Raw genomic sequence first — 27,310 nt, forward strand, 5'->3', positions numbered from 1 at the left:
TTCTGTTACATTATTAATGTATACACACACAACATACGTACGTACATACAGTAACGTCACTGCGAGGGGGCGCACAGTGGGGCGAAAATGCCAAAAAGCGCTTACAAATGTTTTTTTTTTTTTTTTTCTATATCAAACCAATTGAGGATTAATAAATTTGCTCAGGCCTACCTCTTAAGCAATCACAACTGGAATATTAGCGCCCTTCGTCCACTATAAAGCTGAAGGGAGCCTTTAGAAAGTTGAAGATCCATGAGTACGGGAATTTATTAAAATTGCTTTTAAGCAGTCTATATATATTTTTTTTCTTATTAAAGGCGGGTATATTTAATTTTTCTCGTATCCAACGATAGCAATAAGACGAAGAAAATGAGTAGTCGAATTCTCAAACCGAAAATCGGTTTTGATCAGCACCGAAAACTTGGGAATTCAAGGGGTTTTTTTCCAAAACACTTTACAAAAAAAAAATGTCCTCTTATGTTCTCTTCAAAAAAACGAAAAATATTAATTAGTCATCAATGGTCTGTAGAAGAACCCTGAAAAGGAATTAGCTGCGTAAACCTGCAAACTTTGGATCCGGAGCCTAAACAATTCGAAAAAACTCCATAATAACAGGCCTGAGTAAAGAAACAAGCGAGAGAAGTTTAAAAACACTTATAAACGCTTTTTGGCGTTTTCGCAACACTGTGGAGCGGTCCGCCCCGTGTGGCATTCTTCTGGTGGGTGACAGTAAGAATGGATTCAAGAGTTTGAAAAATATAAATGCTTCAACTCTGAAATTTTGTCCCGAAATTGCATGATTTTCATGTGCATGTTTCCTTTTTATAGGTTGTAGGGACGAGGGTGAAACTACAAATTAAAACCCAGAGTCCCACTCATGCTAGGAACGACGTTACATACATAATCAATATGGTGGAGGTAAATACTTTTTTTTAACCAGCTCTGCTTATTTCATTTCATTGCTTCATAGTCTAAACACTGCCGTTGAACTCAAACCACTTAATCCTAAAACTCTACTTACAGAACACATTACTGATGGTACGCAAATTACTTGGAAGATGGCGCGTCTTCCTTTAAATAAAACTGTTTTGCGCGAGTTGTAGGTTGCATATTTATGTGCTTTCACAAGGACGGAAGAAGCGAAAGTGGAGAAACAAAGTAGAAAAAGAAAGAAATCATCTTGCTCTTGCCAACTAGAACTCACTCTGTTCAACAAATAGCTCGGCTTATGTCATTTGGAAAGAAAAAAAAAGATGAGGAGGAAGACGCAAAATTCTGTATCACCGGAGAAAACTTAACGCGTTTTCCTCAGTTGAGGTTTTGACGATAAAACTTGAACTGGCGTTGTTTCGATAAGACTACTAAAAAAGTTGTTGCTACATTTTAATGTTAAGCTAAAGGTACTAAATTATTATTTTCTTAACTAATCATAAAAGATAGTGAAGTATACGTGCCTACCAACTTATTTTGAAAAATTCAAACTTTTCTTTGTTCACTTGTAAACAAATGAAAGAAATATAAAAACTCACTTGTTACAACTTTTGTATTCTGTAAAAGCGCAATAAACGAGCTTCTATAAAACCAGTTTTGAGCCATTTCCGGAAAAAGCGGCTATTTTGTCCCACACGTAATAGCTACTATATTTCAGTAAAAAACAATGATTTAAAAAGCAATAAACACATTTTGTTGCCTTAGAAATAACAAACATATGTGTGATTTTTCAAGCCAAACATTTCAACATTACCTTTTGAAATTATGACAGCTAAATCAAATATATCATCTGTCGCGTGTGGGACAAAATGGTCACTTTTTTGTGTACAGGCCCTTTTGTAGAATCTTCAACCTGTAGAAACACACGATCGTAAAATTCTGGATTTGTAGAGCCACATGCTATCTAATTAGCACTCAAATCTCTTGTAAATAACCAGACATAACTTTTTCTTTTATTACAAGAATTGAACTTGTTTGCTCCATATCATCAACGAACCGAAGTTGTAGGATGATGATCCAAACTCAAACGTCTTTATTGAAGTTAACAAACCCCGACTGTTATAAGGAACTCGGACGTAATAGAAGCAAATCAGTTAATTATAAAAAAAAGGATTATCAATGCATGGGCTACTATTTACTAACTTAACGATACTTTTAGACTTTTCCGGATCAAAATCCGTACATTTTTACTGAAATAAACACAAACCGCCTATTTTTTAAAAAAATCAGGCGTAATAGAAGCAAAATAGCTAAATATAAGAAAAAGAAATATTTTCAATTCTCGTCTGATATTTACAAACTTTCTGATATTTTTAGATTGTTAGATCAAAACCCAATCGCTTTTTACTGAAGTAAACAAACCCGGACTGTTGTAAACAAATCAGACGTAATAAAGGCAAACTAGCTAATTATAAGAAAGACCAATGTTTTCAATGCATAGTTTATTATTTATAGCATAATTTATGGTTTTATACAATAAAATGCGACTAAATATTTTTATACAATTATAAATATAATTGTATAAACTAATATAAAAGTGTATGAAATATGTTATATAATTGTTATAAATATAATTATTAATACTGCGAATTGAACATGCAATTTAATTTTATTTTGAAACTCCAGCTTTACGTGAAAAGATATGATTTATTTGCGATTCTGGAGAAGTAATTCTTATTCTCTCTAGCACCAAACGAAATTAAACTACTTGAGCACGTTTCCGCTCAGTGTAGAACTTGTTCCGAACGTTGGGAGCACATCTGAATCGTAATTGGACACAGATGGATCTTAATCATTGTCATCCATAGCTCCAAAAATTTTGACTATCTCTGAGATCATTAAAAATGAACATATGTAACTAACTTTGATCAATCAGAAACAATGTTTTAAAATTAGGCAGCTTACGTAAAGGTTAGAAAGAGAAAACAAAAAGAATATTTTAAAGTTGTATTTAGCTGTAAAATATTAATTTGTTTTTTTTTAACGATGAATTATGGTAAAACAATGAGACATTTTTATTTCCTTGAAGAAATGTAAAAGAAAAGGAAATGCAAAGTGAAAACTAGATTTAAATTTCTCTTCTCTCTACTTAAAAAAAAGAAAAAAATGTTTTTGTAAGAAATAAAATGCAATAATTCTTGATCGTAACATTTTAATATTTATATGGCATCCACTGCCTGTATTATATTTTACTTATGTTTTCAGGGTCCGACAAATCACGGGGGCCAGATCACTCAGACTCACGCGGCTAAAAAAAAAAAGCCTTGAAATGACTCCATCTCTTTCTGAACTATAACCTTTTAAAGGCAGTATTGAATTTATCCAAGAGCGCTCCGTAGGGTGCATAGGTACCTTATGAAAAGTACCTACACTATTAAAAAAAAAAGCAGAAACATTCCTGGAAAATAATGGGCGACCAATATTTTGAAGTTCTGCCAGTAACATATCTGGCAAAAAAAAAAAAAAAAAAATCAGGAAAGTTTTCTGCTAAAAGTCAACTTTAATGAAACTAACCTATAATCTCGCTGAATAACTAAGAAATCTTTTCAATAAAAGCCAGTCACTTTCCTGAAATAAATCAGGAACTTTCAGAGAAAACAGATATTTTCATAGTAACAGCTTTGCACCTACCTGATTTACTACGAAAGCTCCTAATCCATTTTAGCAAATGTGGCCAAAGCTAATGCAGAAGTGCTTTTAAATATGTAATTCTTTATTTACCCGTAATACTTGCAAAGTTTCAGTATCCAGAGATTGCATTTCGCCTCATTTGGGGATTGGTCTAATTGAACGGGCTGTGATTGAGGTGAAGGCCAAATACTTTATTAAAAAGACACTGGGGATATTCTGACACTGGTGGCTAAAAATATTTTTCATGTTAGTGAGAAGTCTGCATTCATGCCACTTGTAGCAATTCAGGAAACGTTTTCGCAAAAATACTTAATTTTCATTGGAAAACTGAAATTTTGAAAGTTGTTCGTAAATAGTGTGTAGCGTTTCTCAGTTTTCTTACAGTGCGTCGTAGGGTGCTTCAAGATACTAACAGCTACAACTTGGGACACATATCAAGACGTTCTTCAATATACTTGCAAATCATACACTGTACCTGCCTTGGAGTATGGGTGCGAAGGGAGGGGCCATTACGAAAGCTGAATGCGCAAGTGATGTACTTATTGCCTTAAGACCTACAATAGGAGCTGGTAAGTCCATCCCAATGTTTGCCATGCAAGCTTTGACCCAGATTGAACCTGAAGAGGTGTATAGAAGAAAATCCGCACTCTGCTTCATGGTACAACCAGGAGAATCAATAGACATTGAATGATATATATGGCAACGAATAAACTCAAAACTCACGAACAGACTGATGCTCCTTCAAAAGTTGTTTACCTGGTCGACTCTTATGCCGTTATACGTAACCTTTCTGTCAACTTTCGTGAAAACTGCATCAGAACCACGACTGTAGCAGGAGACTCAACCACTTCGTTGAACTGAAGTGAATCGTGGGTCATTAAATTTCAATGAATTCCAAGTAAAGCCAACACCAGTGACAACGAAAACGCCACCAGCATAGTAAAACGGGGCGCAAGATTTTCCCAGCCAAATCAACCGAGCACCTTTGACTTTTTTTAACCGGGCATTACAAGAAAACGTTTTAGAAAGCGTCTCATTAGTGCAAATGGACAGAGCAAGACGCTAAATGTCTTTCTTTTGTCAAAAGAGTGTTCTATGCATATAGCTCTTGTAGCATGAATAGTTATGCAGGGTGTTCCATTTTAACCTGCAAGACCTTTATTTTCGCAACAGTTAGTCCTAGATGTATACTTCCAATTGCAAAAATGCTCAAAATTAGGTGTGAAGTTTAGAATTATTTTGAAGTGAAAATAAAAATAAGTCAACAAATACAAAATTTAACTTTTTATACGGGCCCCGGGTCCCCTAACTTATGTTTAGGGAAATAATCTCCATTGAAAAATATCTCCAACACAAAAAGCTTGAAATTAGTACGACCTATATTTACCGAGATATGAAACGCGTTTTGTGACTTACAGCACTTTTCACTCGACGTTTTGGGGGGAAATATAGGGGTTAATAAGTGTTTAAATTATATGTGTGCATAGAGTGTGGTTTTTCAAATTGATCCAGGTTTCGTCGTGCGTTTTTACGTATCACGGCAAAACATTTGCATTTATTTTTGAATAGCAATGAAAAATATAAGTACTTTGTTTTTCTTACTTTGACGACCTGTCATTCTTCTGAAAGGGCGATAAGTTACAATTTCATCTTCACTATAGTCCCTTAAAACTTTGAACTGGAATATTTCCTTGAGTTGTGGTCATACAAATACCAAGTTTTTTGTGTCCGTAATAGGTTTCAATGGAGATTATTTATCTAAATATTAGTTAGGGGACCTAGGGCCAGCATAAAAAGTTAAATTTTGTATTTTTTGACTCATTTCTATTTTTGCTTCAAACTTTCAATAACTTAACTCTGCATCTGATTTTGAACATTTTTGCAATTGGAAGTATACATCTAGGACTAACGGTTACGAAAATAAAGGTCTTGCAGTTTAAAACGGAACACCGTGTATAACCTACTAGAAAATCGCCCGTCAAGATATGACGGGTGAAAATTGCTTCTACATCTGAACGAAGCAATTGTCTGTTTTGGTGATATTTTGATAGTTGGAATTTTAGCCATAACTCCAGTGGATTAACCCTAAACTCCAATAGATAGCGTTCATTGTTGACCATTTTTTCGTTTCTTCTTTCCCGTGAAATGATGCAGGCTTACCAGTAAAACAGTTAAGTTACCGGATCCAGTTCAGCCTTGTCACAATAAAGCCTCTCCCTGCATTTTAAACATCACCAAAACATATTAATCTAATTATCATGCCGTGGTGCGAGTTTTATTGTTGATGATGTCAGGAGCGTTACTCGATCATTGGTTATTATAGATATGAGGATGAGCGAGGAATAAAGAATCAGACTGTTTTTCATTTAAATATCCACACCATAGATAGGATCCTTGTAATCTCAAAACAACTCTCTGTAAATTAAAAACACCAGTAGTTGGCACCCGCGTTAGCAGTTGACATTGCACTAGTTAACGTTTACAAAAAAAAAAAAAAAAAAAAAATTAACAAGAGAACTTATAAATGGGGTCGTTTCCAAAATTTTAAAAGTATTTTTTTCTGAAAGAGCATGCTTAAAAACATAGGATCTGACCATATTTTAAATAATTTGTTTAAGTTTAATATTTAAAAAAAAATTACTTAAATCGGTGCGGTTTCATTGTTTACGCTTCTGCCGATGGCATCACAAACGATGAAATGCCATTCAGTGTTGCCATTCACAGAGCAAAATATTTAATTCGCATCTTTACTGACATGTATTGGCCACGATATGATTGATAGCAAGCGTAGAGCGCAATATTTAATTCGCTTCTTGATTATCATAACGTGGAAACGCGGTAGAAAGATGTGCCAAAGTGCATCATTCGTGACGTCATCAAGACCACGCCTTGTTTGAAAAATCGGACGTTTTAAAAAATTTATTAAAAAATAACTATTGGGAAAATGAAAATATTTTCTGAGTCCATGCTTTTTTTTTTCTTTTTCTATCAATTTCAGTGACTAAAAGTACTATGTTTGACTGAAGGAAACAACCCCATTGTATAAAGGTTGCAGGTTGTAAAATGTTGCGTACATTTGCAATTCTTACCTTTCAGCTAATTCGATGTTGAACATTTGGCACTTGCGTTTCAAGTTGTTAATTTACTTTTCAATTTTAAGTGTCAACTACTAGCAGTTTTCACTTAATTTTACTTTATTTTTTTATTTATGTTTTTTCAATGATAAGGTACTATTCACGAAACCTGCATTCAACTTGTGAGGGCGTTTTGACGCACTTTAAAATTTTCCCTTCAGGTTTTCCAATTTAGAGCAGATGGTTTGATAAGCTGAGATTGCTAAACACATTAAACCCTGTTCGTTTTGTTTGAAAACATATTTGCGAATCATTGTACGTGTACATACGAAAAAATCAAAACAATTTCAATAAAAACTTCGTATACCGTTTGTCAATATTGTGTAAAAATAACTGAAAAGATTAAAAAAAAAGAAAAATTTAATTTGAATTTTGACCTCTTGAATTCAAATTATGTTTTTCGCAATCACGATTGTGTGTGTGTATGTAGGCGTTTATGTGTTTATGTGTGTGTGGGGGGTATGTGTATTTGTGTGTTGGGGTATGTGTATGTGTGTGTAGGCATATGTGTTTGTGTCTGTGCGCAGGCATGAGTGTGTGGGTAGTTGTGTGTGTATGTGTAGGTGTCTGTATGTATGCGTGTGTACGTGTTTGAATGTGTGTATGTGTTTGTGTGTGTTTGTGTATGTGTGTGCAGGTGTGTGTATGTGTTTGTGTGTGTACGTGCGTGTATGTATGCGTGTAAGTGTAGGATATTGACGTAACCTGGAGACGGTTTTCGCCAGAGGAGCAGCATCCTGAGGCGGCCGGTCGACGGTGATGCTGCAGAGGGTGCTGGTGGGAAAATAATATCATAGGACATCAAAACAGTCAAATGAAAGCAATAAGCAATCGTGATTGCTCAAAAAAAGTCAGGGAGATAAATTTCGTTTAAATTATTTTTAGTATTTTAAGGAGAAATAAAGTAGCAGAAAGCACTTTTCTAATTAAAGAAATTTTTTTTGTCAGAATATCAAACGTGAAAGCAGATATTCATTAGTGAAATATTTACTGGGATGTTTAGAAGGACAAAAAAACAAAACTTTTACAGGCAGTTATTAGTTTGTTTTTCTTTTTTACATTCACATTTGAATGTTGATTTTCGTGCTTTTTAGATGAAGTTCAAGAGATAAAAGAATCATTTTGAATAGTTACTGGAATCAGAATACTTTTGTAGTGAAATCGTAGAATGAGTGAATGTTCATTAAAATCCTTTTCAAATTGCTTTCTTCGTATACACACTAGGATGATTCAAAAATACTTGTAAAACGAGCTGATGTGTGCATCAAATGATTTCCTTTTACTCCAATTTAATGTCATTTCCCCATTATTGGCAATTTTAATGTGATTCAATTGTTTACTCTCGAAATATCACCAACAATGGCCAAACTGAAACCAAATTAAAAAAAAAAAAACAATCTCCAAATGACAAAACTTGGTGACCAAAAGACTGGTGATATATCGGCAAGTGTCCGACAAATTATAACACAACTTGAGTTTACATCAAAAATAACAATGATTTCCCCCCAAAAAAGGGCGAAAAACCCCCTTTTGAACATTCGAATGCAACCAAAATTGAAGGTGCACAACTACACCCCACTAGGAGTCCACGTACCAAATTTCAACTTTCTAGGACATCCCGTTTTTGAGTTATGCGAGATACATACACGCATACACACATACGCACACACATACGTACATACGGACGTCACGAGAAAATTCGTCGTAATTAACTCGGGGGTCGTCAAAATGGATATTTCTGGTGTCTGTACGTTCCTATGCATATATCCATGTGTGATCGGGTCGAAAAAAAAACTCAACATTCATTCGGGGGTGAGAAAAATGGAAATGAAGGCCGATTTTTGAGTAAAAATTTTTTCGCGAATGCAATACTTCCTTTTTTGTAAAAGGAAGCAAAAAGTTTGTCCTAGATAGCAGGACACCCCTCACTATTTTTAGGTTTTGGATAGTAATATACTTGAAGAAGTTTCGCTTCCTATTTCAACTGAAAGAGGGTGCCTCCTCCCCTAACTTCATAAGTATGGGGAGGGGGGTTAAAAAATACATTTAACTTAAAAAAAAATGCTACATATTATCATATACACTAGTAATATGCATATATTACACTTTTCAATAAAATAATTATTTACAAAAAAAAAAAAAAAAAAAAAAAACAGCTGGGGAAATTAAATATTTCTAAATTTGTGGCATTTTCTATGCTACGGCTAATGTTAAATTAAGGGGTCATTGAGCACCCTCTTAAAATTTGAGTAAAAAGCTAAAACTTTTACAGTATAATCCTATTAGTAAGTCTGTAAAAAAAAAATAGGTGGTGTCCTGGACTCAAGCTGAAAAAAAGTTTTTTTGAACCGCCCTAATATACACGCATAATGATCGAACCATAAACTCAACGAGCTTGATTCATAAACATGTTTTGGAACTTATCAATCATGATTCAATTTCGTGAATTGAACGCTTTCACTGAAACAAGGGAAGAAGTTCGATTTAATTATTAGAGATAAATTTACAGAATTCTATATCACTAAGAAGTTGGTTTACCAATAGAAAAACTCGATGATTTCAATTATTTATTTTTGCAATCTTTTAGATTATTCGTTTTTCCTTTTCAAAGATGCATTTTCTCGAAATGTGTCTTCAAAGCGTTTTCCAAAATGTTTTATGTACAACAAGGTTTGGTAAACAGTCCGAAAGTAGTTTAAGCTGTAATATCACCTTTTTATAATTTTTAGTAAAACAGTAAAATAAATACTTTTTCTTCCGTCAATAAACAAAATCAAGTGCTGAGGAATTTCTAAGAAAACGTTTTTCTTTTTGAATTTTTTCTACGCTATCACACAATTTGTTAAAATAGAACTTTTTGCTAAGAATGATAAATTACACAATGAAACAAAAACACTGAAAAAACACAAACTTACTCTGTTGCGAAGCAGAGAAGCAGAATTATTATCCCACTAGGTAAAGTTTTCAACATCTTTTCTTAGTTCTCGTCGGAGCGGACATATCTTAAAGTTGTGCCGAAGATAGAAACAGAACCATTCTTTCAGGAGTAACGCGCGCATGCGCAGCGGCTCTTTCCGTGACGTAGGGCTTTGTCATACTCGCTCGCTAATTGCTATGGCGATAGTGTTTTTTACCTCAAGGACTAGTTTTCCCTCGTGGTTTCACACCACCTTTTATACTAATGCAAATTATGGACCGTGTATTACGTGCGCATCATTTAAATAAGTATTTTGGATGGAAATGTTATTTTATGTGAAACTATTGTAGGCTATTACAGTTAGTGATAGTTAAGAAATAATTAGTGAACATAACTACATTTATGTAGATGTTATGAAAATGGTCAGAACATTTGGTTGTAAAAAAATCACGAAGAAAAACGGCTAACATAGCATAGTATAAAATATAGTTTTTAATGTTTTCTTTTTCTCCGAGTCCGTACGTAGAATTTCAGTTGTGGAAAGCAAAAAAATAAATAAATGCACGATCTTAAGAAGCCTTTCTAGCATAATAAGAAATGCAGAAGTCTTAAAAATAAAATAAATAAATGAATCAGGGTAAATCCACGCTTCACACAGCATTTCATTTTATTTCTTTCTTTTACAGAAGCTCAAGATTCCTGATTTCCTGACTTCCGCATGAAGTTGTAAAATGTGGGCATTATTTCTGTAAGTATTAGACAAGTGACAAGAATTGGTATTTTTGTGACCCCAATGTAAAGCAGTATTTAATAATAATAATTATTCCATAAAACTCCATTTGTGTTGATTGCATGCAAATGATGAAAACATGTAGGGAAAAAACGCTTTAGAAATCAAAAACAAAACATTTCATTTCAAGTCAAAGACTAGTTATAAAATATCTTTTAATGGATTTTTTTTTTACAAAGATGCGCATCAGTAGTGGAATGAATATAAAAGAAATAGATAAAAAAAGTTAAAAACTATCTCTTGAAGCGACTGAAAAGAAATAGCTTGACAAAGATAAAAAACTATATTTTTAAACACTTAAATGAAATAGATAAAAAAAACTTATTTGAAACGATTGAAAAGAAACAGATAGATAAAACTTAAAAACTATCGTTTGAAACAATTGAATACAGTCGAGTCCCGACTTACGCGAGGGCTGCGTTCCAAGACCCCTCGCGTAAGTCGAAATTTCGCGTTGTGGAAAAGGGTATGTGTAAAAACTTTTATAAACATAACCAAACATTTTAGACACTTGTAAACACCACCTTAAACAGTTAAAAGTATTTTCTTAATTATCCTTAAAAAGTGACTTACATAAAACTTACATAAAACTTACTTACTTACATAAAAAACTGAATTTTTATTTGTATTTAAAAAAAACCGTTTTATTCAACATAAAATACTGCAATGATGCACAAAAACAATGATCAATGGGAAAGAAAGACATAAAATAAAACAGTACCGTACGTACAGCATTAAGGAAAACAAATACCCTATAGTTGTACTGTACAGTTGATTCAGTAATGATATTTGTAACTTAAAAAAAGTGAAAATGATGATGATTTATGCTGCGTAATCAAACCGTTATTCTAATATATTTTAAGTACAGTTGTTTCATTGGTTCTTTTGTAAAGTTTCCATCTATGGCATTACCCCTCTTCCTGGTTTCTTTAATTTACAATAAAGAGCAGTTTCCATTTTCATAATTTTTGCATTTTGCTTGGATACTATTACTTGGTGAACTTTTATGGATTTCCTTTTCTTAACTTTTAATTGCACGTATGAAAGATTCACTTATACCGCCATACCTAATTGTTGTGCTACCCTTCGAAGCATTTTTTGGTTCAGCTTCAGGTTTTCGAGAAGCTTTACTTTTTCTCTAATTGTCAGAAATTGTCTCTTTTTCTTTCTATCTTCACCAACTTTAGATGAAACAGCGCTCTTAGGTGTCGTTATATTTTGTTAACTTTCGCATTTAGAATGAAAACAATTAATGGAAAATGAGAAGTAGTTATTTGTATAAGCGATAAAAGACTAGTACGGTGTAGGTACTTCTGCTCTCAGTGATGCTAAAGGGATGAAGGTCCATTCACGAAAAAAACTCACACACCGCGGTTTCCCTTCCGAAAATTTTCATGTTGCGGGCGAGGAATTCGCGCTAGCTCAAAAATTCTTTACTGTTTAAAAAATCGCGTTATAGCCATTTTGCGTAAGTCGGATCGCGTTGTAGCGGGAGTCGACTGTATGAAACGTTTAGGGGATTTAAAGTTGGATCGTGTGAAAGGTATTGCTATAGAGTAGTTTAACATCACAATCAAGAAAGGTATTGCTATAGAGTAGTTAACACACACATCATTTCGTCAAGCGTATCTTCCCGTGCAATAATATAACATCATAATCATGGTTACGCGTAAAAACTAATTAACACCACTCATGGTCATTCCGGTTTTTTTTATGCCGAATGTATTAGAATGTGCATGTTTAACATGACGTCCACACCCTGTCTATGTAGATTTTATGAAATAGATAATCCTTTGTAAGAACATAATACTGTTCTCGTTGTCATTCTAAACTGCTTCTGTAAAACATGTCACGTGTTAAGACCAGAATATTAAGCTCGCGGTTTTTCGAACCAGACTTTCATTCGTATATGCGAAAGCCTTCATCGTAACATGACTCTTAGAGTAAATAAAGTCTGAAAAACTTTACTATTAGTCATTATTCTCTATTGCAATTCGCTTTTTACATATTTACCTATTGATACTAAATTATTACATTCTATGATGTAACCTATGTGTATTTCCGAAGCTGCTAATTTTAATGAAATCTTACATGTAAGGAAACACAATATTATTTCGTTTTCAATCTGAATTTCATCCACCTTCTGTTCTTATTCAATTTATGAAAGGATAGCTAGTCAAATTAAGGTACTTTTTAAACTTTTAGTAAAAATCCAGACCAGGTGTTCCCTTGCCACTTGGAGACTAAATGAAAAAGAGTGATGACTAAAAGTTTCAGTATCATTCTCCATTCGGCCGCCACTTTTTCCAATCCTACGTGCGTTATTGATTAACGTTAATATTATAAACTAGTTATAGTTATCTTTGTGAAAACTGATATTTTTTTTTTATGCTTTGACATCAGTTTGAAAGCTAATTATTTGTACAGTTACTTTTCTTTAGTTTATAAAAGAAGTGATGTCTAGGAAAGGAAAAACGGAAAAGTAAATTTGCATCTACTCGCCACTGGTGACCAGAAAAAAATTCTCAATTTTGATCTCTATTGTATAAGCACAACAAGATTTAAAAGGAATAAAAAGATGAACATGTCTAGAAAAGCATTAAAAAGATGGTTTGAAAAACTCAAATATGACTCCACCCAAATATTGACTAAATCTTTAGACTCTATGTGTCCAGAAGGATTTTCAACTGCGTGATTTTTCTGCGTCGAGCTCCGGTCACAACTGACGGAAGGTAGGTAATTTCCGTGCACGCAATTCCTTTTCTTTAGCAAAAATATCCTTATAAGCAGTGAATATTACTTTAATTTAAATTCAGAAGCACTTTTAGTAAGAAAGAAATGATTTAATCAGTGTTCCACTTAATGTCTATGCTTTTTTGGTTCTGTTTGACTGAAATCGACCGTTTCTCGGATCACAGCTGCGTATTTAATACTTTTTTTTTCTATCTAGGAAAGAAGTTTTCCGAATGATCTTTTTCACTGGACAAAGTGCAAAAAAGGAAATATTTTTCTAATGAAATATTTTCTATTTAATTGCTTAAGATATTTTTGACCAAATGAATGAGTAAGTAAAAGAAAGAATGAAGAAATGGAAAGAAAATGAAGCAATAATGAATAAATAAATTCATTCAATCATTAATGTAGGAGAAAAAATAACTAAGCGAAAAAAATAACGAATGAATGAGAAAAATGGTTAATGAATGGAAAAATAAGGGAATAATTAAATTTAGGAATGTAAATGAAATAATAAGTAAATGAATACGCATGTGATTTGATAAAGGATTGAACGAGTAAATCAAATGAAGTATTTCACTTGGCCCCGCATGCACTTGATTAATTGTGCAAAGCATTTTTTTAAATGTATAAGCTTAATATTAAACAAATAACTACTGCACTGAATATAAGCAGGTCTCAATTAATATTTAATATGTTAATAACAAGAACCTAATCATTTAATAACAACAAAAATAATTTTTGACTTACTATGAAATAATATAATATTAGCATCATTTTTTGAAAATTGCTTGTATTATCATATTTTATGATTTTCAGAGGTATCTTTTTCTTGACTGGAATAGTCTACATGTGTTGCGACATAGCTAAAATATTACCAGATAGATCCAGATAGATAGACCAAAGAAAATATTTCACCATTTCCCTTTGCTCCGCTATTTCACTTTGCTCCGATATTTTGCTTTGTCCCATATTCCCCTACCATGTTCCTGATGCATGTGTTTGAAATAGAGTTATCAGAGGCAGTTACAACTGCTTTAGATGTTTCAAGAATACATATTTTTTTCGCGAAGAAAAACCCTAAAAATGTTCTGGACCATATGTTTTGTAGTTTACTAGTTGAGCTTAGTGTTGAAATTGAAATTACATCAATACGACAGAACGCGAAGTGCACCCAAATGTGTTTCCAATCTGTTCTCAAACGTGCCCCCAATCAGTTCTCAGAGATGTGGTTTCAGTTTCCTCAGGATATTTTGCAGATATTCTGAGCAGGATAGATTCGGAGAACATTTCAGAACACTTTTTCTAAACGGAGTCCATTCGAAATACATTTTAGTGCACCTTTATGAAACTGGAACACTTTTTATGAATTAACATGTTTCCAATGTTTACTGGGAGTTTTCAGTGTGGGTTTGAGTAAAAAAATATTTAACTAAAATGTTATTATTCAACTAAAATGTTATTTGATGAAAGATTTGGGAATCGATTATGATCAGAATTTTGAAAGAAATCTACAGTTTAAAGGCAGATTTTTAGTTAAGATCACATTGTAGCTTCAACATCACAATATTTAAAATATATTATTTTTTATGTTGCTATTTTACAAAAAAAAAAAGAGGGCGGAAATTATGATTGAAAATTGAGTCGCGCATTGTTAAAACGTTCAGAACCGTTGCAGCATTATAAAAAAGAAAGTAATTTGTTGAAGATAAGAATAGGTTACGGAACTGAAATATGGATGAAGAACGATTAAAGAAGAAAGGTGCCGATGATAGAATTGAAACTTAAAAAAAGACCGATGACAGAAAAGAAGACCTCTAAATAAGAAAAGGACTCGGAATGCGAATACAGAAACGCCGAGCAAGAATAGACTAAGTATGGGGGAAATTGAAGCAGAGAGAAAGAGAAAAAACAGATCTCGTGGAAAATATTGTGCATCAAGAAAAGTAGTAAGAATTCGAAAAGCTTGGGAAAAGAGTAGTAGGATGTATCTTCAGAAAGACTATCTGCTGATACATAAAAATGGGTTATCAGGAATACGGTTAAGTCGTATTTTAATGGTACTCCAATACTTGCATCGTTTATATTTTAACTACACTGCTCAAAACAATTAGGGGAGCACATGGTTTTAACAAAATTATGCAAAGATGTGTACTAATAAGTAACATAAAATGAATTGGATGAAAATTATGGGATGGAAATTAATGAAAGGGATTGTTTCTTGTAGCTGATTTTAAATTTTTCTGGAAGGTCTCCGCAAGCGACTTTATTTTAACCTTTAACGCGAGCCATAAGGGTACTGCTAGAATCTGAATAATCATAATTTAACAGTTGATCTTGCGTTCCGAGAACTCAAGTGAATTTTTTTAATTGCATGATAAGCTAGTCCTTGGATCCTGCTTAAGTTTTTTTTTTGGGAAACAAAATGAAGAATTTGAAAAAATAAATTTTCTGTTAAAACTAAGGGTTCTTTTTTTTCTTTTAGTTTCAAACATTCTTACATTCAATGTTAAAACTATCAATTTTTGAACAATCTCTTCGGTTTTATTCTCCGTGAAAAAAAATATTAGCCCCTAATTGCATCTTTTTTTAAAATCACATGCAGTAAATCCTCATTCGGATAAAATATTACAAGACTACATGCAAAATTTTCCAGTCAGCAATAGTTTAAAAATATTATTCACATAATTGCATACATCAAGCTATTCCACAAATAATTATAACCTAATTTAACAACCCTTCCAAATGAAACAAAGTTTTGCGCAGTACTTCACTGTTTTCTAATCTGATATTCGAGTGAACACGCTGCTTAAATTTTCCTTCCTTAATTAAGGAACTAACAGCAAACATACGTAATTGAGGGATATTTTTAGTAAAATCTGGAGAAATTCCAGGAACCGTTAAAGTTGCAAACATGCAAAAGAGCGAGATTTACTCATTTCTTCATCCTATGAAATGACACGCAATTTTTCAATCAGCTCTCAGTTGCCACATAAATTACTGCCAAACACTGAACACATTAATCGGAGCTTCGGTTGTGTGGTTAAATTATCAGCTCAAACGCTGACAATAAGCGTAGTAGTAAAGTAAAAAACTCAGAAGTCGACTTGCGTACAATGCCCAAGTCGCGTTTCAAAGTTTTTTTTTTTGTGACAAAACGCCGTAACTTCCTCAAAAATGCATCAAACTTCATATGTAGGGCATCATTTTAAAGATTTTTTTCACCCCTTAAGGCGAAAAATAAAGAGTGTTAAAAATCAGTTCACTAAAAGTGTTTAACTGTTAAAAATAAAAGTAGAGCATACACCTCCTTTTCCTGCCATCTACACTGTTAAAACCAGGAGTGCCACAGGGGTAAAGAATTTCACCCTGGGGTGAAAAAACAGTGCTGAAGGGTGAAACGGAGGCTAGGAAGTATCGTCAAGGTGCTTTTGGTTCCTCAGTGGGTGAACGACGTTAACAAAAGTGATTCAATAGGAGAGCGACTCATTGCGCATGCGCTCTAACTTATCGTCCAACGACTACTTCACTTTGAATGGCGAACGAAGGAAGTTGCAACAAAATTTGCCTTCACATTGAATGAAGTACAAAACTGAAAATTTCGTGGATTAATCTTCGAAATCTCGCGTAAGTAAAGGCATTTGATCATATTGTAGCACTTAGAGCTTTCGAACATATTTAAAGTGTTTAAAGTATGTTGACAACTGCTTATTGTTCCGTTTACCTTATTAAATCTTTAATATCTTGCTATTTATATCCTGCAAAACTGTTACCTAAAACTATCTATCAGTACTAGCTTGAACAACAACAACATTAAAAATAAAAACGTTTAAATCTGCTGGTAATTGAATTGCTAATTCCGGAATAGAAATGCATCGACGTGAGCAACCTATATACTAATATCTATTTCTTCTCAAATGAAATAACTACGTAGTGGAAACGAACAAAGCAGCAAAGGCGGGGGAAAACAAACCGCCTGAAAAGAAATCTTTCTCACTCAGCGTTTGACTCATGAGTTTCACATTGTGTTTTGGTTAACGTATCTTTCTTAGGCGTTATTGCAAGAAGCGAATGTAGTTATCTACTCGTTTTTATTTTTAATCTGACGGAAAACTTGACATTGGAAAGAAGGGCTTTTAAATCAGTATTTATCTTGTACGCATTAGGATACTCAAATATCGAATCTTATACATTGATAACTACCTTCCCTATTCATTTTCAGTACGGATCATGCAGTAAAAGTTGTCAACAACATATTCATTACTGAGCAAACCAAGTGTGAATATAAGAAAGTTAGTGCACGAACAGACAAAATTAAAGTCATGAACACTTCTAAACTATGTTCGAAAGTTGAAATGTGATCAAATGCCTTCGTATATATAAATCAAAATAAATAAAACACAATTGTATTCAAAAACGCAAACAACACGGGGGGGGGGATCTCTCTAGGAAGCAATAAAGGTGCCATTTTTCTCACCTAGGGTGCCATCTTTCACCTACGGTGCACGTTGGGTGAAGGGAGCCAGTTTTTCACCCTTGCTAAGGGTGCAATTTCGGCTTTCTATCGGGTGCCGCTGGTAAACAAGCGTTTCACCACTGAAAGGTGCCAAACGCAACCTGTAGTTTTAACAGTGTATTATGGTATTTTTCTGTTTTCGTACATTTCACGCTACACTGTAAAAAAATTCCGAAACGTTACTGGTTATTTCCGTGGAACGTTTCGGGATTTCAGAGGTTTTCACCTATTTCCCCGCAAAATCAAGTATCTTCGCAAAAAAGTTTCCTGAATTGCTAAAAGATGCACGAATGCAGACATTTCACTGGTGTGAAAGATATTTTTTGCTACCAGTTTAAAGAATGGCTGAGCATGTTCATAAGGTGTATCGGCTTCAATTTGCTCACTGCCCGTCCAGATTGACTGAACTCCCAATGGGAGCAAATAAGTCACTGGATAGTTGCAGCCTTGCGAGGCAGGAATTGCAGGTAAGAAATATGGTTGGTTCTTGCTTGCAATTATTCGCGCAGCTTTGGCCATGGTCGCGGTAACGCTTCTGGACCTTTCTTGGTAAACCAGGAAGGTTCTAATCAAATACATTAAACCTACGTAATTTTGGTAGAAGGTTCACGACTGGCTTTAACAGGGGATATTTCCCAGCATTTCAGGAAGGTTACTCACTTGTATCGGAAAACATTCCTGGTTTTTGTAAGAAATGTTACTGGTTGAAATTGGGCACATCAACTGCCTATTATTTTACAGGAACGTTTCTGAATCGTTTTTACAGTGAGAAGATGAATTTACGGAATATGCGTCAAATTTTAACATTTTAAAAAATCGGAAAAAGATCTGTTTGCACAGCATATATCCTATTATGGGGTACCACAAAAAATAACACTAGAAAACAACCGTCGGCACTTCACTGTAAAAACGATTCAGAAACGTTCCTGGAAAATAATAGGCAGCTGATGTGCCCAATTTCAACCAGTAACATTTCTTACAAAAACCAGGAACGTTTTCCGATACAAGTGAGTAACCTTCCTGAAATGCTGGGAAATATCCCCTGTTAAAGCCAGTCGTCAACCTTCTACAAAAATTAAATAGGTTTAATGTATTTGATTAGAACCTTCCTTGTTTACCAAGAAAGCTCCAGAAGCATTACCGCGACCATGGCCAAAGCTGCGCGAATAATTGCAAGCAAGATCCAACCATATTTCTTGCCTGCAATTCCTGCCTCGCAAGGCGGCAGCTATCCAGTGACTTATTTGCTCCCATTGGGAGTTTAGTCAATCTGGGCGGGCCGTGATCGAATTGAAGCCGATACACATTATAAACATGCTTAGTCATTCTTTAAACTGGTAGCAAAAAATATCTTTCACACCAGTGAAATTTCTGCATTCGTGCAACTTTTAGTAATTCAGGAAACTTTTTTGCGAAGATACTTGATTTTGCGGGGAAATAGGTGAAAACCTCTGAAATCCCGAAACTTTCCACGGAGATAACCAGTAACGTTTCGGAATTTTTTTACAGTGTTCATAAATCATTTATTTGCTAGTCAAACAAATGATATTATTCTTTCAATTACCAGGGCAATTTATATGAAATGATTAGAGACATTTCTGACCCCGAACATGTTGCTCGTCTCCTGATCACTTAAAATGAGTCTGCTCAGTACACATGCTCAGCACTCTTTTTCGTCCTCACTTTCGCTTCTCCTTTTTTTCTGAAAAAAATATTTAAATAAATAAATAAATTTTTTAACCTCCGTATCTCATATGAGGCAGGAAAAAGCAAAGGTATGCAAGTGCCAAGATATAATTTTTGAAGATAACCAATACAATTGGCATAGGTGAAACACTCTTCTGTTTTGGGGCAAGATATAGTAGGAGAATATAGGGCAAAGTGAAATAGCGGGGCAAAGTGAAATGGTGAAATATTTTCTCTGCTTTTAGCTCCATCTAGCTGGTATCATTTTAACTATGTAGTTAAAATGTAGTCTATTCCAGTGAGGAAAAAAATACCGCCAAAGATTAAAGCATTTGGTAATACGGGCATTTTTTAAAAATGATATTCATATTGTAACATTCTGTTTCAAGCCAAAAATTATTTTTGTTATTATAAAATGATAAAGTTATTGTATTAACATTTTAAATATTGATTGAGACCTCCTAATATTCAACGCAGTATTAAATGAAATAGTTTGTTTCGTTTACTCACTCAATCATTTAATACAAATCACTTACGTTTATTAATTCATTTACATTCCTTCATTTACTAAATCACTTATATGTGTTCATTCATTCACTTATTTTCTTATTCATTTATTCTTTTACTCGCTCACTTATTTTTCTTCATATATTAATTGATTTATTCATTTAATCCTTCTTTTATTGTTTCATTATATTTTCATTTTTCCATTCAACCTTTTATTTACTGATTATTTTGATCAAAAATATGCACTGTAAAAAAATTCCGAAACGTTACTGGTTATCTCCGTGGAACGTTTCGGGATTTCAGAGGTTTTCACCTATTTCCCCGCAAAATCAAGTATCTTCGCAAAAAAGTTTCCTGAATTGCTAAAAGATGCACGAATGCAGACATTTCACTGGTGTGAAAGATATTTTTTGCTACCAGTTTAAAGAATGACTGAGCATGTTTATAAGGTGTATCGGCTTCAATTTCATCACGGCCCGTCCAGATTGACTGAACTCCAGTGGGACCAATTTAGTCACTGGATAGCTGCAGCCTTGCGAGGCAGGAATTGCAGGCAAGAAATATGGTTGGTTCTTGCTTGCAATTATTCGCGCAGCTTTGGCCATGGTCGCGATAATGCTTCTGGACCTTTCTTGTTAAACGAAGAAAGTTCTAATCAAATACATTAAACCTATTTAATTTTTGTAGAAGGTTCACGACTGGCTTTAACAGGGGATATTTCCCAGCATTTCAGGAAGGTTACTCACTTGTATCGGAAAACGTTTCTGGTTTTTGTAAGAAATGTTACTGGTTGAAATTGGGCACATCAGCTGCCTATTATTTTCCAGGAACATTTCTGAATCTTTTTACACTGTGTTTTATAATCGAATAAAAAATATTTCACCATAAAAATATTTTATTTTTCACTTTGCCTCATGAAAAAAAAGTGAATAATGTCCACTTTTTTTTTTTTTTTTTAAGTTACTGCCAAAAATAAAAATACTGTTTCACGCATTTTTTTTTTATAAAATACAATGTTTTTACTTTATGAACTGTAATTTTCAAAACAAATTTCCGATTTGTTCATTTTGAAAAGACTCAGTAAACTTAACCATTTCACTCTGCCCAACATTCCCCTACTAGTATCTCTGGTAGGTGCTGTGCTATACAGCATGATTTAGGACATCTTTTCAATGAAAGCCTACCTAGGACCTTATCTTTAAACGCTTTTTACTCAAAACTTGAAAATGTCCACTTACATTTCTTTGCTTCTCACTGCCTCTTATGTTGTTCGCTATTGAGCCCTACCCTATATTGCGCTCATCTCCCCAAACTGATTTTTATTCTAAATCACATGCATCAACTCTGCTTGAATTTCAATCAATATTCAAAAAAAGGCGTGCTTAACCATAATAGAGAAGAAAATTTAAAAAAACTTTTTTACGTATAAGAACGCTGCAACGAGAATACCACAGCACTGAAAGCAAATTTCGGAAGTATGAAAAAAAAAAAAAAAACACCACCTATAATAAAGTCAGACCAAACAACGTAAGTAGAAGCACAAATTTGTAAATTACAGCAGACACGTGTTTCGGCGTTACAGGGAACGCCTTTTTCAATGCAAAAAATAATGAGCTTATGGATGAAAAGACATCCGACAAAAGCCAATAGCCTTTTCCTCTTGATAATTTACCTGTTGTTAACAAGAATGTTGTTGTTAATCTTTCTAGCGTTCCATTAAGTAATTCTCAAATTGAGGCTCTAAAATGTAATGATAATTTTGCTGTGAGTGTTAATCCTTCTTTTTCAAAGCTTATTGCTCCTGTTGAGAAAGCTTTTAAATTTAGTGCCTTAACTTCCTCTCAAAAAGATTCGATTCGGCATCTTATAGCTTCTAATATTGACTTTAACTCGAAAATTTCTAAACCTGTATTTGCTAATACTGTTAGCCGTTCTGTTAAAGACTTAGTTTCGAATTTGGCTTTTGTCGGATGTCTTTTCATCCATAAGCTCATTATTTTTTGCATTGAAAAAGGCGTTCCCTATAACGCCGAAACACGTGTCTGCTGTAATTTACAAATTTGTGCTTCTACTTACGTTGTTTGGTCTGACTTTACTATTCAGCACAAAAGTATTTATTTATCTCACCACCTATAATCTCTACAACTGCAGCTCAGACCAGTGTTTCGGGTCCCAACCAGAAGTAACCAACTCTTTAAACAACAGAGTCCGACATTCTCTATAGATGTCGGATGAATGTATGAAAAAAGAAACAAAGGTAGGATCAGTTGGGGTAAAAAGAAACATAATTTCAATGTTTTATAATTAAATTCTTCTCTTTTGGATGAAAATGAGACGGAATATTGTACATTGCGTCACTGAGAGTAACTGAGTATGAAAAAGTTGACTTTATGACTGTTTGTTACCGTATTAAATCGTGTTTTCTTTCATCACAGAGGGTAGAGGATTACGGAAAACACCCCCTAAAATCATTTTAAAAGGAAAATCAATCAAAAAACTAAATTATGTGCTGAATTTACGTAAAATGTTCGCAAGTCTGCCGCCTGTCTAGTTCAGCGGTCAGAGGAGTCTGACTGCGGCAGGAAGGTCCGGGTTCGAGTCCCGGCTCGTGCATGGACGTACTTTCTCCCTCCTTTCTTTGTGTGAATGTGTTGTGAATGGTTGCCTACCATATGAACGGGTCCTTATGGCATGTGTGTACTGTAGAAGTCGGACGTCACACCAAATTATGGTACAGTTGGCAAAGTGAAGCAGCGCACCCTAAATTGCCAGCCTGGCTAGCAAACGGCAACAACAACTCACAAGTCTAATTTACATCAAACTTTAATCTTTCAAAAAAAAAAAAATTGAATTTTGACATCTTGAATTCAAATTATGTTTTTCGCAATCACGAGTGTGTGTATGTAGGCTTGTGTGTGGGGGTATGTGTTTGTGTGTAGGGTTATGTGTATGTGTGTGTAGGGGTGCATATGTGTTTGTGTCTGTGTGCTGGCATGAATGTGTGGGTAGTTGTGTGTATGTGTGTGCGTATGTTTTTGTGTGTGTATGTGTGGGTCTCTGTATGTATGCGTGTGTGTATGTGTTTGTATGTGTGTGTGTGTGTGTGTGTGTGTGTAGTTGTGTATGTATGTGCGTGTGTGTAGGACATGGATGCAACCTGGAGACGGATTTCGCTATAGGAGCAGCAACGTGAGGAGCCGGTCGACGGTGATGGTGCGGAGGGTGGCGGTGGGAAAAATCAAAGGAACGCCAAAAACAGTCAAGTGAGAACAATAAGCAATCGTGATTGCTCAAAAAAAAATAGTAATAATGAAAAACGAGGTCGTTTCCATTTATCCCAGAACACATCATTTATGGGGTGAATGAAAACACCTAAATTGCATATCACAAATAGCTGTGAAGATGAAATTCAGAAGTACATTTTTTTAACGAACTTCCACGCGATAAGAAAAAAATGGTGGAAACTAGTTACTTCGCATTTGTAGACCTGTTGGAGAGGAAGATGAAAGATCACTAAACTTAAAAAGAAAAGAAAAGAAAACAACTCTTTTCACAGTGCCATCTTCAATACAATTGTATGGAAATGGAAACACGCGAAACTCTCAAAATATCTTCTACACTGCAAAAAAATTATTGTTTTTTCGTAATATACTATTTTTTCCTACAGTTTAATACTGCTCTGCTAAATAACAAAGAAAAACTGTGTGAACTGTTTTAGATAGCGTAAAACGATGCAGAAAAGGTGTTTCTTTTCATACGGGAAGTTTCAAAGAGAAACTTATAAATTCAAGATATCGACAGCCATGTTTGTTAATATTTCGGGTATGCTGAGGTAGGACTGCTTAGCTGCAATTGAGGTTAAAGGTAAGTGCAAGCTATATTATTCATTTCCTTTTCTTAAAAAAGTACTTTTCTTTATCACCGATAATGTATGTAAAATAAGAGTGTTTATTTTAAAATCGTAATTCGTATCCCAATATTCCTTGATATAGGCTTTGCAATTTATTTTAGCTGCAAAAGTTGTAGCGATTGCTTTATAACAAAAATCTGAGTAGTTGTGATTTTGAACATTTTACGTACATATAATTACATAACTGTGCGTACGATATTTTTGAAACATTTTCTGAAACTAATTAGATTGAAAAAGCAATCAACTCCTGTCTTGATCGCATTTAAAGTTGTTAGAACATTCGACTTAGTTTGCGATTATATGTTTTGTTATACAGGATGTCAGTACTTAACATTTAAATTGTTTTCTAGTAAATTTTTAACGTATCGCAATTAACTTCTTTCTTTCTGTTTTTTTTTCCTATGTTCAGTTTCAAATTCTTTAATAATTTGTATTTGACCATTTTAATGATAAACTATACAATGATAAACTTGCAGTGTATATGTTACTTAGGCTTCACTTACCAACATTTTAGTTTAAAAAAAAGTTGCCACAAGTGTAGCAATGTTTGCTTCCGTTTATCAAAAAGTACCGTCGTACTCGGTGACTTTACCCTAATTACATTCGTTTTAAATTTCACATCCAAGTAAAAGTTTCCAATTTCCTTAAAATTTGGCGCTTGTTAGAACAGTGGTTCTCAACCTTTTCACTACTGAGGACCACTTGGTGCCCTTCCAAATCCCAAGCGGACCACATACGATAGAAATAATATTTTCACAACAAATATATTAGGTGAAATAAGATGAATCAAAAGTTTCCTTTAATTAAACTGAATTATAACTATGAAATACACTGGTGTGCAAAAATTAAGGACGAAGTCGAAAAATTAGCATATCAGCTGAACGAAGAGGCAGAGCGGACAGAAAGACCAATCAGGAGATTAAGTAAGGTGATGTACGGTAGCACATGCGCAGATCTGCAGGCAGATGTAATGAGGGAGTCTCTGAGTAGTATAAAGCATGTTGTCGGTGTAAGATCAGTATTTCTGGCAAAGAGATTGCACGCCGTATAGCAGTTGAAATCACACCGAGTTGCTGCCTCAGCGAGAAATGGCGAATAATCAATCTGTTAGACGACATCTGGATGCTTTTACCCGAGGTCGAATCATTTTGAAGTTGGAGGAAGGCCGCAGTGTGACAAGTGTGGCTGCAGAGTTCGGAATTGTGTGCTCACAGCATCGTTTCACGACTTTGGAAACAATTTCAAACTACAGGAACAGCTATCCGGGGGATCAGTAGTGGTCGTCCACGAGGAACCACACCCGCAGATGACTGGTATATTGTCTTACAGGCCAGAAGAAACAGGCGGCAGACTCGCTAGACACACGACACAGGCGACTGGACGACCGATATCGCGTTTTACCGTGGCCAGAAGACTGCACGGTGGTGGTCTGTTTGCACGACGCCCTATACGGTGTGTACCTCTAACGCCTGCCCATCGGAGAAGGCGTTCTCTGTGGTGCCGGGAACACCGGAATTGGAGAGACAATGAATGGGGACGAGTACTCTTTACAGATGAGAGCAGATTCAGTCTGAGTAGCGATTCTAATCGCATACTCATCTGGAGAGAGCGGGGAAGCTGCAATCATCCCTCGAAGATCATTGAAAGGGACAGGTATGGAGGTCGCGGTGTTCTCGTTTGGGGAGGCATCATGCTTGGTAGTCGTACAGACCTTCACATCTTCGACGCAGGTTCAATCAACGGGACCCGTTATTGTAACGAGATTCTTCTTCCATATGTGCGTCTTTTTAGAGGCGCTATGGGTCCGCAGTTCCTTTTCATGGACGACAATGCACCATGTCATCGCACAGTAGCTGCCGAACAGCTCTTAGAGAGTGAGGATATTGAACGTATGGATTGGCCGGCACGATCTCCGGATCTCAATCCCATCGAGCATGTATGGGATTTTCTAGGCAGACGCTTGGCAGCTCGTACCTTACCACCAGTAACGATTCGGGAGCTTCGATTGGCGCTGCAAGAAGAATGGGCAGCAATTCCTCAAGAACTCATTGACACCCTCATTCTCAGCATGGGCAGACGCTGTGAAACCTGCCTAGCAGTCGGGGGAGATCGATTCCCCTACTAAAGACCGGATGTTTCTTGCTGGACACCCATCACAGGGATGTTTCGGCCTTCAGTCGCATTGCACTCCATGCTACTTTTTCAATAAAGCTTCTTTTTATCCCTCTGATTTCTCTTTTAGTAAGTTTTACTTACATTACACATGTCCTTACGTATTGGGGACCTTACGGTATTACATGTGTTGATTTGGAAAGCTTTTGTACAAAGTTATATTGAAAAAACCGTCTCGTCCTGAATTTTTGCACACCAGTGTAGATTAATTTTCACCACCTGTTCACGGACGACATGAAAGTTGCTCGTGGTCTGTAGTCAACAGGTTGGGAATCACTGTCATAGAAGATGATTGAAATGGTGAGAAAAAAAAATAATACTTTCAAGAGAAAAAAAGATGAAACTGTTGGATACTTATGGCGCTTAGTTGCTAGCATAAAATGGAAATCAAACTATCTTTCTTACAATGTAATGGCGAGATGTTTGCATTGCAGTAAAATTATCAGTCAGCTCTAAACTCCGCTTTCTGACAAACAAGCAATTCGGAATGTAAATAACTTTCAACATCAGAGAACAATGCAGGGAATGGTGATGATGAACGGCAATTAATCACGTTTAGTATTTATTACGTCACATTGTTGAGCCATTTTACTTTATGCCAAGTAAGAGGCATGGGTGTAAAATTTCGGAACATTTACATTCAGTTGATAACTTGCGCTGTTTAGAAAATGCGTAGCAGTTCTCAAATAGCTTATTTATCATAATCTGTTTGAAACAAGCTGAACTTCTCTGCATTTAAAAATTGTTCTTAGAGAGTGAGATGGAAATTTGTATTAGTAGCTGTTAGACTTCAGTATGCGATGTTTGAAAATAAAGAAATATGCAGCTTAAAAACTAACGGTAAATGATATTTTAATGACATATGGCCAAAGGTCGACCGAGGAACGATTTCCATTTTAAGCATTAGAAATGTAATAGCATTTTAACCAGCAGAAGAATTGATACAGTACGATTCCGAGTCACAACTGACTACAACTGTATTTTATGTCGAGGACTGCATACTAAGTGTCTTGCCTCCATTATTTTTTTATACCGATAGATGGCAGCACCATCACCGGATCGAGCAGTTAATGAGAATTTAGAACTAGACCAGGAGCTAACAGCTACCTGGTGCCAGCACCCCCAGACGTATCGTTTCACTTGGAGGACATTGAGACCACGAGAATATTTAACGTCGCCAAGGTCCCCTTTAATGACGACGGTGGATCTTCGACCATCGAGGTTCGAACTCAGGACCCTCCGGCCCCGAATCCGACACTCTACCGATCGGGCTACCCACGGCTCAATTGATACAGTAGACCCTCGTTTTGCGCGGGTTTATTTT

The 27,310-nt window shown here is 35.0% G+C and overlaps 1 protein-coding gene across 4 annotated transcripts in view; it reads right to left on the reverse strand.

The window, feature by feature from the left end:
- Positions 1 to 27,310, reverse strand: part of LOC129219285 (gamma-aminobutyric acid receptor subunit beta-like) — a 237,139-nt gene that overhangs the window by 188,553 nt on the left and 21,276 nt on the right. For 3 of the 4 annotated variants that reach the window (XM_054853620.1, XM_054853622.1, XM_054853623.1), the window contains exon 1: positions 9,671 to 9,753. The exons of the other annotated variant lie outside the window; for it this stretch is intronic. In XM_054853620.1, coding sequence (XP_054709595.1) covers positions 9,671 to 9,726 — 56 coding nt within the window. In that variant the 5' untranslated portion in view covers positions 9,727 to 9,753. Of the gene's footprint in view, positions 1 to 9,670; positions 9,754 to 27,310 lie in introns of those variants that run through there. 4 annotated transcript variants of the gene reach the window in all.

The sequence above is a fragment of the Uloborus diversus genome, chromosome 3, assembly GCF_026930045.1.
Source record: "Uloborus diversus isolate 005 chromosome 3, Udiv.v.3.1, whole genome shotgun sequence".
Taxonomy (NCBI): domain Eukaryota; kingdom Metazoa; phylum Arthropoda; class Arachnida; order Araneae; family Uloboridae; genus Uloborus; species Uloborus diversus.